Source organism: Bos indicus x Bos taurus, chromosome 20 (genome assembly GCF_003369695.1).
Source record: "Bos indicus x Bos taurus breed Angus x Brahman F1 hybrid chromosome 20, Bos_hybrid_MaternalHap_v2.0, whole genome shotgun sequence".
Taxonomy (NCBI): domain Eukaryota; kingdom Metazoa; phylum Chordata; class Mammalia; order Artiodactyla; family Bovidae; genus Bos; species Bos indicus x Bos taurus.
In genome coordinates, this window is record NC_040095.1 from 25,062,503 (window position 1) to 25,075,764 (window position 13,262).

Sequence of the window (13,262 nt, forward strand, 5' to 3'; positions counted from 1 at the left end):
AGTACATACTTGACTAGCTCTCATTCATATAGGTAGGACTAAACAACCATATTCTCTTGCCAGGAGAAAGTTTTTCATAGGTGGATTTTTTTCCTACTTATAATATTTACCTTCTTGAAATAAAGATAAATCGTTATGAGTATTCTCATACACTCATGTCTCCCAACCATAGAGGATGCGGAAGCAAGTGTAACATCCTAGAAGTGCTTGGCATCCAAAATGAAAGCTGTTTTGAAAGAGTGGAATAAAGGAAGGAGAGAAGAGAAAAGAGAAAATGGTGAGCTGTTGGAAACTTGCTGCCTCTTCAATTAATGGCTGTGTTATAGATGTTATTGAACAGTCCGATGCCTGCACCTGCATGCAGAGACAAGTGTACTGATGCTTCTCTTTTTGCATATGTCAATGCTTTCCATTCTCTGCGATAAAAATTAGTTGCTTTATTTGGACATAGATTAAAGGAATAGCTCAAAACATAAGTGTCCTGTGGGTCTTGGGATTTCTGGACTGGGTTCTGTTTTCCATGATAGGCTGTTTACTTTTTGTTTGCAAAACAATTCACTGCAGCTGCCTGCAGGCATTTGTATATAATAGAGTTTAAATCACTTAGGCCTACAGTTTTGAAACTGTTCATGAAATCCCACCTTCTAAACCTTCGCCTAATTAACTGTGAAGAGTGGTAACTTCTCTCCAATATTCAGTCTCTCTCCTTTACAAACATTTTAATATGGGATGAAATAGACTACATATTGTGTTGCCCGTATCATTATACTTTCATTGTACTGAGTACATTTATGTCTGACATTGTACTGGGTACGTTAGAGGATACAAAACCATTTTGTCATTGTCTATACCCTCAAGGAACTGACTCATACATATGAAAAAAATTGGAGAATAATTCTCCAAAATCTGTATGACCTTAGTAAAACTAGAAGATCCTAGTGAATCTGGGTGAAAATGAAATTCACATTAGACTTGTGGAGCTGCTTCATCCCCAGTGAGTCTGAATATCTTAACCTATTAATTTATATAATAATTATTGATAATGTCTGTTTTAAAGAGAAAGTAATGGTTCATATAACTGAATACATAATTGCCAAAAAGCAGAAGAAACTCAAATGTCCATCAGCTGGTGAACCTGGATAAACAATATATAGCATATCCATATAATATAACATTCAGCTGTAAAAAGGGATGAAGTACTGAAGTACTGTACATGGTGAACCTTGAAAGCATTATGCTAAGTGAAAAAAAGCAGATACAATTTAATTTAAAATATGTAAGTGATCAGAATTGGCCTCCTGTGTAGAGAGGTATGAGAATTTAAACTTGTAAATAGAATATTCCAGAACTTGAGAGTCATTGAATATATAAATTTAATGGAAGAAATTTTTAAGAATTCTTATTGGAAAAAAAGTCTTAAGTATTTCAGGATGTTTGATTCTTAGTCTAAATGCTTAAAGAGAAAACTGAATATATTACACTTATAAATGAAGTTTTGAAATGGACCTAAACAGTAATTCAAGTTTTTTCAATGTATTTGTTAAAACTTAACAAATATATAAATACAGTATTAAGATTTTTAAGTTGACTATAATAGCTTCAACAAAAACTACATTTCAGATACTATAAATTTAATAAATGGTATAGTCTCTTTTAAAACTGCAAAGTAACAATAACTGGTATTTCTGTGCACTAAAAACCATCCTAAGAACACCAAAATCCCTCACACTGACAGGTTGCCCCACACGCTGGAGATCTGTGCCCTTTAGGAAGTCTCCACATGAAAGAAACCCAGACTGAACACAGAGAGCAAAGAAGCAGTGCTTTGCTGAGAGATGACCCTTCTGTCTGCTAGACCACAATTGAAAACATCTGAAATTATAAGTGGATCTTGGCCAAGTTATAAAAGCCAACTTCTCTGTCCCCCTAGAGTGTGAGGCACAGTGGAGAGGAGGAGGGCTGGCAAGCCAGGTCACACTGAGGCCCCTGCCAAGTGCTCCTCGAGCCTCTGCTGGACAGAGCAGGAAGCTGCAGGAGGCTGTAGCCAGGGCTTGGCAATTTTTTTTCTCTAAAGGGCCAGATAGGCACTCTTCTAGGCTGTGCAGGACACAGTGTCTCTGTGGAAATGACTCACCTTTGCCATTGTATCATGAAAGCAGCCATAAATAACTGAATAAGCATGACTGTGTTCCAATAAAACTTTATTTACAGGGAATTCATAGTGCCTAAGTGCTGAGGAGGCAACCAATGGTGGCTACTGTGACTAAGGTCACTTTGAAAAGTTTCTTCTATAACATTAAGGCTTCCCTTGAGATGACAGGAGGACATCTCCTGCATCTTCAGAGGCGATCCTCTCCACCTGTGGATGGAGGCATCTGGGGTGGGAAGCAGGAGCTGGAGCAAGGCCTGTGTGCAGGAATCACCCCAGCTGCAGTGGGCCGGGTAGGATAACTGGAGTAGAGAAGGGTATAGATGGAGAGACCAGGTATATTTCATTGCTCCCCCCAGACAGGAAGCACTCCTATCTAAATCTATGGCTTTTACAGTGATGATCTGCTAGAAAGCTTGGGGCTAAGTGAATAATCACCTCCACCCCCAGGTATATCAAAAAAGAGAAAATAGATGTAATTTGCTCTGTAATTCCAAGTTAACAAATTAAACACAAATAAGAATGTTTTTCAGGTCCTAAATCTCACTGCCAAAGCAAATGGGATGATTTTATTTGGCTTTTCTGGGGAAGGCTAAATCCTCCTGTGCAGTGAAATGCTGGATCTCTATGTAATTACTATCACAACATATAGCATTCTGTGCACGCAGAGGTTACTGCCTGGACAAGAAGACTTCTAATAAGGGTGAGGCTCAATCACAGGTCATAACCTGCAGTCATTTGTCTGGTTTTTAATTATTCCAAGGTCAGACATGCCGCACTTTGCTTAAGAAACAAGCCATATTATCAGAACTACATTTTTTTTTATACCCAGTGTTCTTGAAACCAATTGTCCGTTATAAACATAAACCCCAAAGTAGTATTGTCATATTGGTTAGCATCAAGTTGTCATTTTCTGGTCCCTATTACAGTAAAAAGAAATAATATCTGTTCTATGTGGTAGTATCTTCGGGACTGTGGCAAATTGGTTTTACTTGCATTGCTTATTTCTACCTTTAGTGACACATTTAGTGCCTTTCTAAGAATCCCGCAAGCAGTACAATGGAAAGGAGAACAGCTGGTGCTGCTCTCTCTAGACTAACCTTTCTTTGAACCAGCTGCCAAGAATGCACTCCAAAGAATCTTAATGATGCCCAGCCACTTCATCTCCAGACCCCGTCCTGGAGCCATGGCTTGGGCAAAGTTCTCTTTGACTTTGTTGAAGGTTACCAAGTGAAACCTGTTCCATGAACTTCTGCAGTAAAAAAAGCTAAGCTGGAGAACCCCTTTGCAAACATTCATACAAGATGCATGTACTTAGTGATGTGCTAGTAAGAGTTTAACAGCCAATTCTCTAGAAAGAAAAAGTCCTAGTTTGGTACTCTTGCAGATTTCCATGGTGTAAATTCTCCAAACCATGGCCAATTTCTTGACCCGTATGATCCGACATCCTTGTGTCTGGAGTTGGAAAGAGAAAGCACAGAGTCAATATTTAAATACAAAGCTTCTTCCCCAGTGTGACATGTGAATACAGTGAGTGACTGCAGTAAGGAGCTAGGTTGTAGCCAAGGCAAGTCCCACTCCCTTTTTAACAGTCATGGACAATGTCCTATACATTTTATAATACATTCAGGCTTTCTTTGCATCCTTTCTTAATTGGAGCCCTGGGGTAAATTTATCATCCAGACAGAACTTTTTTTTTTAATTGGAGAGAGAGAGAGAGTGTGTGTGTGTGTGTTAGTTGCTCAGTTGTGTCCAACTTTTTGCAATCCCATGGACTGTAGCCTGCCAAGCTCCTCTGTCCCTGAAATTCTCCAGGCGAGAATACTGGAGTGGGGTGCCATTCCCTTCTCCAGGGGATCATCCCACCCCAGGGATTGAACCCAGGTCTCCTGCACTGTAGGCAGATTCTTTACCATCTGAGCCACCAGGGAAGCCTGTAATTGAAGTATAGTTGATTTATAATGTTATGTTAGTTTCAGGTGTACAGCAAAGAGATACATATACACATATGTATTTAATGTGTGCATTAAGTATATACCATTAATATATACACATATATATTCTTTTTCATATTCCTTTCTATTATAAGTTATTACAAAATAACAAATGTAGTTCTCTGTACTACATACTAGGTCCTTGTTTATTTTATATATAGTAGTATGTATCTATTCATCCCAAACTTTTAATTTATCCCTTACCCCCAGACCATACTTTTATCAAAGAGTTAATCAATATGAACCTGTCTCAAAAAAACATTATTCATGCAGTTCTTTTTAAAGACCATGCAGTGGACACATTGCTATGATGAAGAAATCCTGTTGAATCCACTGAATTCAGGACAGTTACCTGAGCTGTGTTCTCTCGCATCACCCTCCAGCTTTCCCTTCTACCCAGCAAATCCACTAGCTGCAGTTTTTCCCAGCTTTCTGAATTTTGTTGACAATCGTCACCCTGTCATCTCTACTGTCTGTCTTATCTGTTGACCTGTCACTATCAGTTTGGAAGGAGCTGAAGCTGTCAGCCTAGACTCTGTGAGTCCTGGTTCCTTCACAAAAGATGAAGAAAGAAGGCGCCTTCATTCCTAAAGTTTTTTTTTTTTTTTTTTTAACCACCTTCTACCAAGATTCTTCTTACTCAAATTGATGTACATGATTTCAGAATTATTCCAAATATTCACATCCCTCTTTATTTGAATCAGTTGCTTGTCTTACTTTCAGCTGAGATAGAATCATAGTGCTCTGAGTGAAAAAGCCTTTAGTAAACTGTGCAGCACTAAGCTGTACATAGCCACCAAGAAGCCAGGAATGAGGAGGGGACTTGTAATCTGAACACACAAATGGCAAGGACCATTCCCTTGTCAGGCTGCTGTTCTGTTTTGTTTTGGTTTTACAGTATTCTCTTGAATCAGTGGGACCCTGTATGTTAGCAAGGGGAGCGCTGGCACAGGTAGCTCATTAGAGCAACACTCTCCAGCCTCCTTCAAGAAGTAGGGGTTGCATGACTGAAGCTATGGGAAGCCAGCTTTCAGGATGCAGATTTCCAAACCTCCTTATTCAGCTCCTCTCCCTACCACATCCCCCGCAAGCGATAAGAGAGGTCCACTGTAATCGGCTAGTTTCCTGCAGAGAGAACATATGTATTGTGTGTAGATGGGGATATGGGGAAGCATCAGGGTAGAAAATATCCAGCTCCCTGGAGAAGGAAATGGCAACCTACTCCAGTACTCTTGACTGGAAAATCCAATGGACAGAGGAGCCCCGTAGGCTACAGTCCATGGGGTCGCAAAGAGTCGGACACGACTGAGTGACTTCAATAACAATAGTGTGTGACTTAAAAAAGCAATAAAAAAAAAAGAAAGAAAGAAAATATCCAGCTTCTATCTCTAGTGGTGAAAGTATGGAAAAATAAGCAAATAGCTCCAGACAGGGGCAAGAGATACCTGCAGGAGCAGGACTGCTGCTGCTAAGTCACTTCAGTCGTGTCCGACTCGTGCGACCCCATAGACAGCAGCCCACCAGACTTCCCCATCCCTGGGATTCTCCAGGCAAGAGTACTGGAGTGGGGTGCCATTGCCTTCTCCAAGGAGCAGGACTACGCCAGGTGATATTCTGGACATTCGAGGAGGAAGTATTCTTTTAGCTATAGCAGAGACTGGTTGGTACTAATGGCATTGCATTTGCTAGGAGTAGGGGTGGCATATTCTAAGGTACACAACACAGTCCCACATATCCTAAAAAGCTGTCACACCTTGACAGACATGAGTGTGGGTCAAAGTGCTGTTTATAAATATCTGAGCTTACAAAGCAACTCCATGTAACATGAGAACAGTAACCCCTTGGGTGTAGACCCTGCTCCTCAAAAGTGTTTAAAGGAAAACGAAGCCAACTCAGACCATGCACTGCTTACATGGTGTAATAACAAAAACAGAAGAAAAACAAGCAGCTTATCATTATAAATAAGATTTGCAGGTTTTTAAAAAGGAAAGACCTATCTTTTTCAGAAACTATTTACATGACTTCCAGAAATTTGGTCACAACAGATTTGCAGGAATTAAAAATAAAATTTTTAAAAACTATTTGTTTGTTTGGCTGTACCAGGTCTCAGGCGCAGCACCTGGAGTCTTTGCTGTGGCACATGGGCTCCTTAGTTGGGGCATGTCGGCTCGTAGTCGCAGCGTGTAGGATCTAGTTTCTGACCAGGAATTGAACCCAGGCCCCTTGCATTGGGAGTACAGAGTCTTAGCCACTGACCACAAGGCAAGTCCCAAAAATAAAATTTTTGAACATGTTTTTTGAAGGAAGGGCAAGATAGGGAAAACAGTGAATATCATTATAGCCTCATTAGAGGTTCGTTACATACGAAAGAATTATTTTGTTACTTCTCCACTCAGGGACACATGAAAGACATCCCCCACCCAACGAGGGGGTCTCCTGTGCTATGCAACGTGTGACAGGTTTAACAGCTGCTACAATTAGCAGCAATGAGAGGGTACCGATTTGTCCCTGTTATATTAGGACTTTACAGTAAATGCGATGTGGGGATAATGGAATGCAGTAATGCAAGTCACCCCACAGTTTCATGAAGGAAGAAAGGGCCCTGATGACATAGCTAAAATAGGTTGGCAACTTATGGTGGCTTTGTTTTCCTATCTCTAGGGTGGATTCATGGCCACTGACAAATGCCCACTCTCTGTGGCCATCCCGAAAATAGCTCAGTGACCACAGGTTGCCAGGCAGCTGTATTCTGATGTCATTACCCCAAGTGCCATCGCCAGAAGCCAATGTGAAACAACCACCAGCTCCTAATTCCAGCAGTTTCCAGTTAGCCATGACATTTAAGCAGCTGATAAAGTAGTCAAAAAGAGTTAGATTCATTTCTCTTGAGTCATTTTTTAAATGGTTATTTTGATAAGAAAATAACCATTTAAAAAATGATGTTCATCATAAAAAACAGATCCCTGCATCGTAGGCAGTTTTTTTAACCTTTAATATGTAAGCATATGATTTATGTTGGTCAAACTTAAACATCTTTCTTTAAAATCATACTCTGGCATGTAGAAGGACAGAAAAAGCGATTATGGACAAGTCAAGTGTGTGAGTAGGTAATTTTTATTGTAGTACTGGGGGGAGGTGGTAAAATGTGCTCTTCAGATTAATATAGGAAAACAAAATAAAAATTTTATCCTGAAGAAAAAGTTTAAGACAGAGCATTGTCTTCATCTTCCCCTCTTTTGTATTGTACTCTTTGTTTTTAGGAACATAAAACTCTGAATAGTGAAAAGCTATGTTCCCACAGCAAACACAGTCATGTACTGTACTTGAATATCATTGGAATGCCAAACTTGTTTTTTAAATATTATAAATGTAGAGTGGTGTGGAGTCATTTGGATACCAGTAAAGTGAATATAGGAGAATTACATACCCAGTTAGGTTACAGATCTGAATAATTGATGCTTTTGAACTGTGGTGTTGGAGAAGACTCTTGAGAGTCCTTTGGACTGCAAGGAGATCCAACCAGTCCATCCTAAAGGAGATCAGTCTTGAATATTCATTAGAAGGACTGATGCTGAAGCTATAACTCCAATACTTGGACCACCTGATGCGAAGAACTGACTCATTTGAAAAGACCCTGATGCTGGGAAAGATTGAAGGCAGGATGAGAAGGGGATAACAGATGATGAGATGGTTGGATGGCATCAACAATTCAATGGACACGAGTTTGAATAAACTCCAGGAGTTGGTGATGGACAGGGAGGCCTGGCGTGCTGCAGTTCATGGGGTCGCAAAGAGTTGGACACGACTGAGCGACTGAACTGAACTGAACTGAACTGAAAGTGAATATGGGAGAATTAGATACCCACTTAGGTTACAGATCTGAAAATCTCAGGTTACCCACCATAGTTGTCGGCTTAACACCAGTAGGCTCCTTCATCTGGTGACCACCCTGTAATCAAAGCTTCCATTTCCTTCTCATAGTTAATATTCAGCAGGAACAACTTCTGAAACATAACTACCTTTGGACATCTTTATTAACTTCCAAGTGTGCCTGCATCATAGACTATATTTTCAGTTGCCTAGTAGCTAAAATCCTTATTGTGCTTTTGTATCTGATCCATACTGTCAAATATCACAAGTTACAATATTTTGTAATTATCTACATCTATTCCTAACATTGTTTTTAAATTACTTGTTAATACGCTACTAGACCATTTGGAGAAAGTAGTGTTAGTAATATGCACATACTGTGTTAGCCTTTAATATTACTGGATTTCTTGCCACTAGTCCTCTTGCCAGTTGTTAGCAATGTTTAAAATGCTGTTCTTTTAGATGTGAAGTTATACAGTGTGACAAGGGTACAACTTCCTTCCTGTACCAGATTTGCGTCCGACAAATTGCCCACTCTTGATGGGAGGCGTCGTTGATCAAATAGCATATTGCATCATAAACACAACTTCCCTCTGTGACACAGCCTGAAGCCCTCTTTGTGCCATAATCAGAGAGACTAGCCTCTGATTTTAAACTCCCTTGAGGAGGCAAACTGGGTTCTTGGTCCTGGTCTTTGCACAAGCAATTTCAGATTCTTATTAAAGTAAGTCATTTTCATTGCCCTAAAGAAACTAAAAGAATGAACCTTACATTTTCTGTAAGGGAGAATTCCTCTGATTTATAAAATACCTTGGCCAAAAATTGTTCTGAAGTCATGGACCCATTTTCTGATCTGTAAATGAGCTTCCCATTACTCTTCAGAATCAGAATTAATGAGAGTCCTTCCATTCTCAAGGACTTTTTGTTGTTGTTGTTAGGAGGAGTATTTGTTATGAATTTGCAGACATCCCTTGAAGGACTTTTGGGACACACTGAACTGTAAAGTGTTAGCATATTTGGGATTCCTAAAGTACCGTAAAAGCTTAGTGTTATTTATATCTTCTTACAGAAAAAATGTACACACATATTAATACCACTTTGAATGGAATATCTCTGCTGTTAACAGTAGTCTGGTACTTGTGATGATAAAGTCAAAATGAAACCACATTTGGAAGTGGCATAAGATTGGAACACCTTTTTTTTCTGGGTCAAGGTATTGATTAAGGTAACACCTTGGCAAGTGCTAACTCCATGACACATGGGGTTTAACTCAGCTTGTTGACAAAGAATGTCTTTGGATAATACTTCTTCTGTTGTTGCTACTCACTGTTTGATATAATGTAACCCCTGCTACCAAAGTACAATATCTTGTTCTCGTGTGACACAGTGTGTGTGCATGTATGTGTGTGTATGTAGCTCCATGGACTTTGTACTTTATCATACCCTTTGAGAGAAACATCATCAGTACTTCTGGAAACCATGATTATTTGATATTTATTTGCTGTCCAGAGTCGGTAATCCTATATGCTTAGTCAGTATCTAAGAGTGACTTGTGACCAGTTCATAGTAGAATAGGTTTTTCCGATAGCATATGCTACACCCCACGTAACAGTTATAAAGTCTTGATTTTTTTCTCCCTGAAAATTCATGACTGGGAGGAAAAGAAAGCTGAGACTTTATGTATGTATATTTATATAAGTATATATATATATGTATGTACATGCACTCGCTTTCCATCTCTTAACTAGAAAACCACTTTCCCAGGTCTCAGAAACACATGCCAGAGACACATATTTAAATGAGAGAGACAAAGGCTTATTTAAATTATATTTTTTTGTTGTGTGTATGTTTGATCAAAATAACTGTCTTGTGTAATTGATAGTGTACATATTATTGGCTGTTACCAGTTTAGTAAGTTAGCAAGGTGATATAATGAAAGTCATTCTGCTAGAATTACTTTGATTGAATTGCAACTTTTTGGTGTTTTGCTGTGTATTTTTGACCTGTGCCATAGTACATATAATTCTTTCTCAGACTTCATCAGACCTCCCATGCTGTTAAGTGAATGGGTGGAATGGTAGCTCGCCAGCAGTTCATTCACCCCTAAAGAAAACACTCGCAGGTCACAACATATAACCCATGTTATAACCACAGCTGCAGATGGGATTCTAGAAAGTCCTGAACATCAAGTTCACATAGCTTCTTAAAATGCCTCTACTTCATAACTCACTAAATTTCAGTAAGAGAAAGATTCTGATGTAATTAATAATCTGTTTCTCTCCCTCCCCCCAATTAAGGTCAAAAAATATTTTGAACTTGAACCACTCGCACGTGGAAAACGCTGGATTCTGCAGCCCTGCTCACTGGATGACATGGAGGCACTGAAAGACAGCTTCTCTCAGCTGATAAACTTGTTAGAAGACCATGAAGCTGTAAGAATGTGAAATCTGGTGAAGAAAATGGGTTCCCACAAGGCCTTGAACCTATCATGTTAGTTTCTCCTTTTAATTTTATTTTGGTATCAAGACTGTAATGGCTTCAGTATCAGTTTTCTCCCAATTATCTCAAACTCTCATTTCTCTGCTAAAGTGAATATTCTGTAAATCAGGTGACTTATCATCGGCATTACCGTCAAGTACACACTACTGAGAGAGAATTTATTCTCTGTTTACCACTAATTATCTTCACCTCATGTCTCTTCCTTCTGTTGTTCTAAGCGGCTCTTCTCTGTGCTAAAATGGATGGAATTTGTGGCTCATAGAAATCAATCCCTTATAGAGGACTCAGGGAGACTGAGAACCTTGGCTCATTTACCCTGGGTTTGGGGTGGAGTGTTGTGTGACTGGCGTTCCCCATAATATGTGTATTATTTTCAAAGTCTCTGGGTGGTTTTATCTTATTTTTAAGTTTTTTGTATACTGGCCTTACAGCATATGGGAAAAAATAAGCACCAAAAACTTCAGTTAATCACCTTATCAGAAAGGAATATCCTTGCCATAGTAAAATTGACTTCAAAGAACTTAAAGACAAGATGCCTAATTTTTTTTTTATTACATCTAAAGTCTCCCTCAGTCCCCTCTCCCTCAGTCCACTTTGTTAAGAGCAAAGACATTATTTCCATTTTTGAAAAGAGTTAGAGGAAATTTAGGCACAGTGCATGCATCACTGATTACTGTTTCATCAAGTCCTCAAATATTTTTTTAATGGAAAAATTACTCCACATTAAGTCAAGCTGCAGTGTAATATGTTTCTGAAAACCTTTTTGTAAAAATCTTATGTCTGATTTAAATAGAGAAAGTAATTTTTAAAATAATAGGCAAAACTTTTTAAAAACAGCCAAATGAAGTATAGTTTATACTGGCTAGGGCTTAAGCTGGTGTGGATTTGACAAAGATAATAAAGGCAGAATCATCTGTGTAGTCATTCAGTAAGTGCTAATGTAGTTTAATGGAGTCTGTCAATGTCTCCATCCAGTAATTAAAGGTCTATCAGTATTTCTATTATAAACCTCTATTTTCAGGGGTTTCAGTATGCCCTTAAAAGTGTGCTAGGGCTGCAGCAAATAAATAATTTTAAGGCCTAGATTCAGTCTTTGGAACTGTTTTTTTGTTTTGTTTTTGTTTTTTGCATTTAGTTTAAATGATAAAATTATACAGAGATAAATGTACAGTTTTACCAAGTTTTGGCACCTTTGACTTTTTCTAAATCAGGAATAATCTATGGATATTGAAGTTAATGGATAAAATACCCTTTGGCACATTTTGTAGATTTTTGACCATTTAAACTGCAAAGTGAATGAATGAGAGAAAACTGCTCCTTTCACCTGAGCAATAAAAACATGTTTGGAATTTTTTTTCCATTGACTGATTCCCAAATACCACAGACTCGCATTCAGTTACAAGGTGATGTAATACCTTGTAATTCTCCAGAAGATATATGTCATTCAGATACAGTTTTTGTGGTTTGATCTTGTGGGTAAATTTTAAGGAAATCATTACCTTTGAAACATTGAACAGTTCTTTTAAGCTTTCTTTTTTTTTTTTTTAATGAAATGAGTCAAAAAAGATTCATATTCAGATTTGGTCTGCAGCATCCTGGAATATTTTTAAAATGTAACCCATGAGCAGCACAGAACTTTTATTCCAATGACCACTTGCACAATTCCTGCTTTTATTTTGTCCTGTTGTGCTCATCTTCTATGAAAAATAAATGATTATTAGGCATTGCTTTCTCTGCAAGTTCATTAAATGTAATGTTGTCTTTTTAAGATCCCGTAGCTGAGTGCTCCTAAGCCATCTGTTAAATGACTTCCCGTTGTCTGTGTGTGTTCATATGTGCGCCAGGGATGGGCTTCTTCTCAGACCCACGACTGTCTGCAGTGTCTCAGCCGTCAGAATGAAAACAGTATCAATCAGTACCCAACAACAGCTGTTTTTGACAAGTTTCTGTCTGACGCCTAATGCTTTACAACTGTCAATAAGGCTCCTTCTTTGTCTAGCAGTTCAGAGCTCGCCGTCTTGCTGCTTCCATGCGGCATCCTGTCCTTGTAACCCTAGAATTTGCTGTGTTTGGGAAATCCACTTGGGGGGAGGGGAGGGGGCTTGGGCGGACGTGGGTGGGTGGGAGGGTGGTGTGCGTGGTCTGTCGTATTCCTACTTCCTGTAAAGTGCCACAGGTGTCTTAGTTTGCATATTCGAATATTATATAGGAAAAACAGTCTGTTATGTATTTCTTCACTTAAGCTTCTTGTTATATTTATGGAAGTTACCAGTTTTTGTACCTTCTTAGCTCAAGCAGTTGCCTTTTTGTAATGGCAATTAATTTATATGACAGAACTTTGTATCTCCTGTAGTTTACACTATCAGTTGCTAACTAACTGCCATATTGCCCTGTCTTTCTATTAAAAAATTCTGTATCTATACTTAAAGGTTAACAGATTCATGTGGACAATTGCCAGGCAAGAAGAACTCGTTTTGTCCGTGATTTATATGATTTCCACTCTCTTCAAGTGAAAATAAACGCTGAGTAGAATTGATGTTTTCAGACTGACTCCTTCCAACTTTAGCATTTGGGAGTCCCAGATTTCTGTTTACATTTGTGTTGCCTGTTTAAGTCTTCAAAATAAGTTCTGCCGCTCTTGGGTCAAAACAAATGATTAATTCACATTGCCTTTGAAGCCATTGTGAAAACCTTAAGAGACAAAAAAAGAAAGAAAAAAAAAAGCACAAGGGTCTTTTCCAGTTGGTTTG

The 13,262-nt window shown here is 38.7% G+C and overlaps 1 protein-coding gene across 1 annotated transcript in view; it reads left to right on the plus strand.

The window, feature by feature from the left end:
• ARL15 (ADP ribosylation factor like GTPase 15) overlaps positions 1–13,048 on the plus strand; it is a 461,702-nt gene extending 448,654 nt beyond the window's left edge. The window contains exon 5 of the mRNA XM_027520528.1: positions 10,311–13,048. Within this exon, the coding sequence (XP_027376329.1) occupies positions 10,311–10,457 (147 nt within the window). The 3' untranslated portion in view covers positions 10,458–13,048. The remainder of the gene's footprint in view (positions 1–10,310) is intronic.
• The last annotated feature ends 214 nt before the right edge of the window (positions 13,049–13,262 follow it).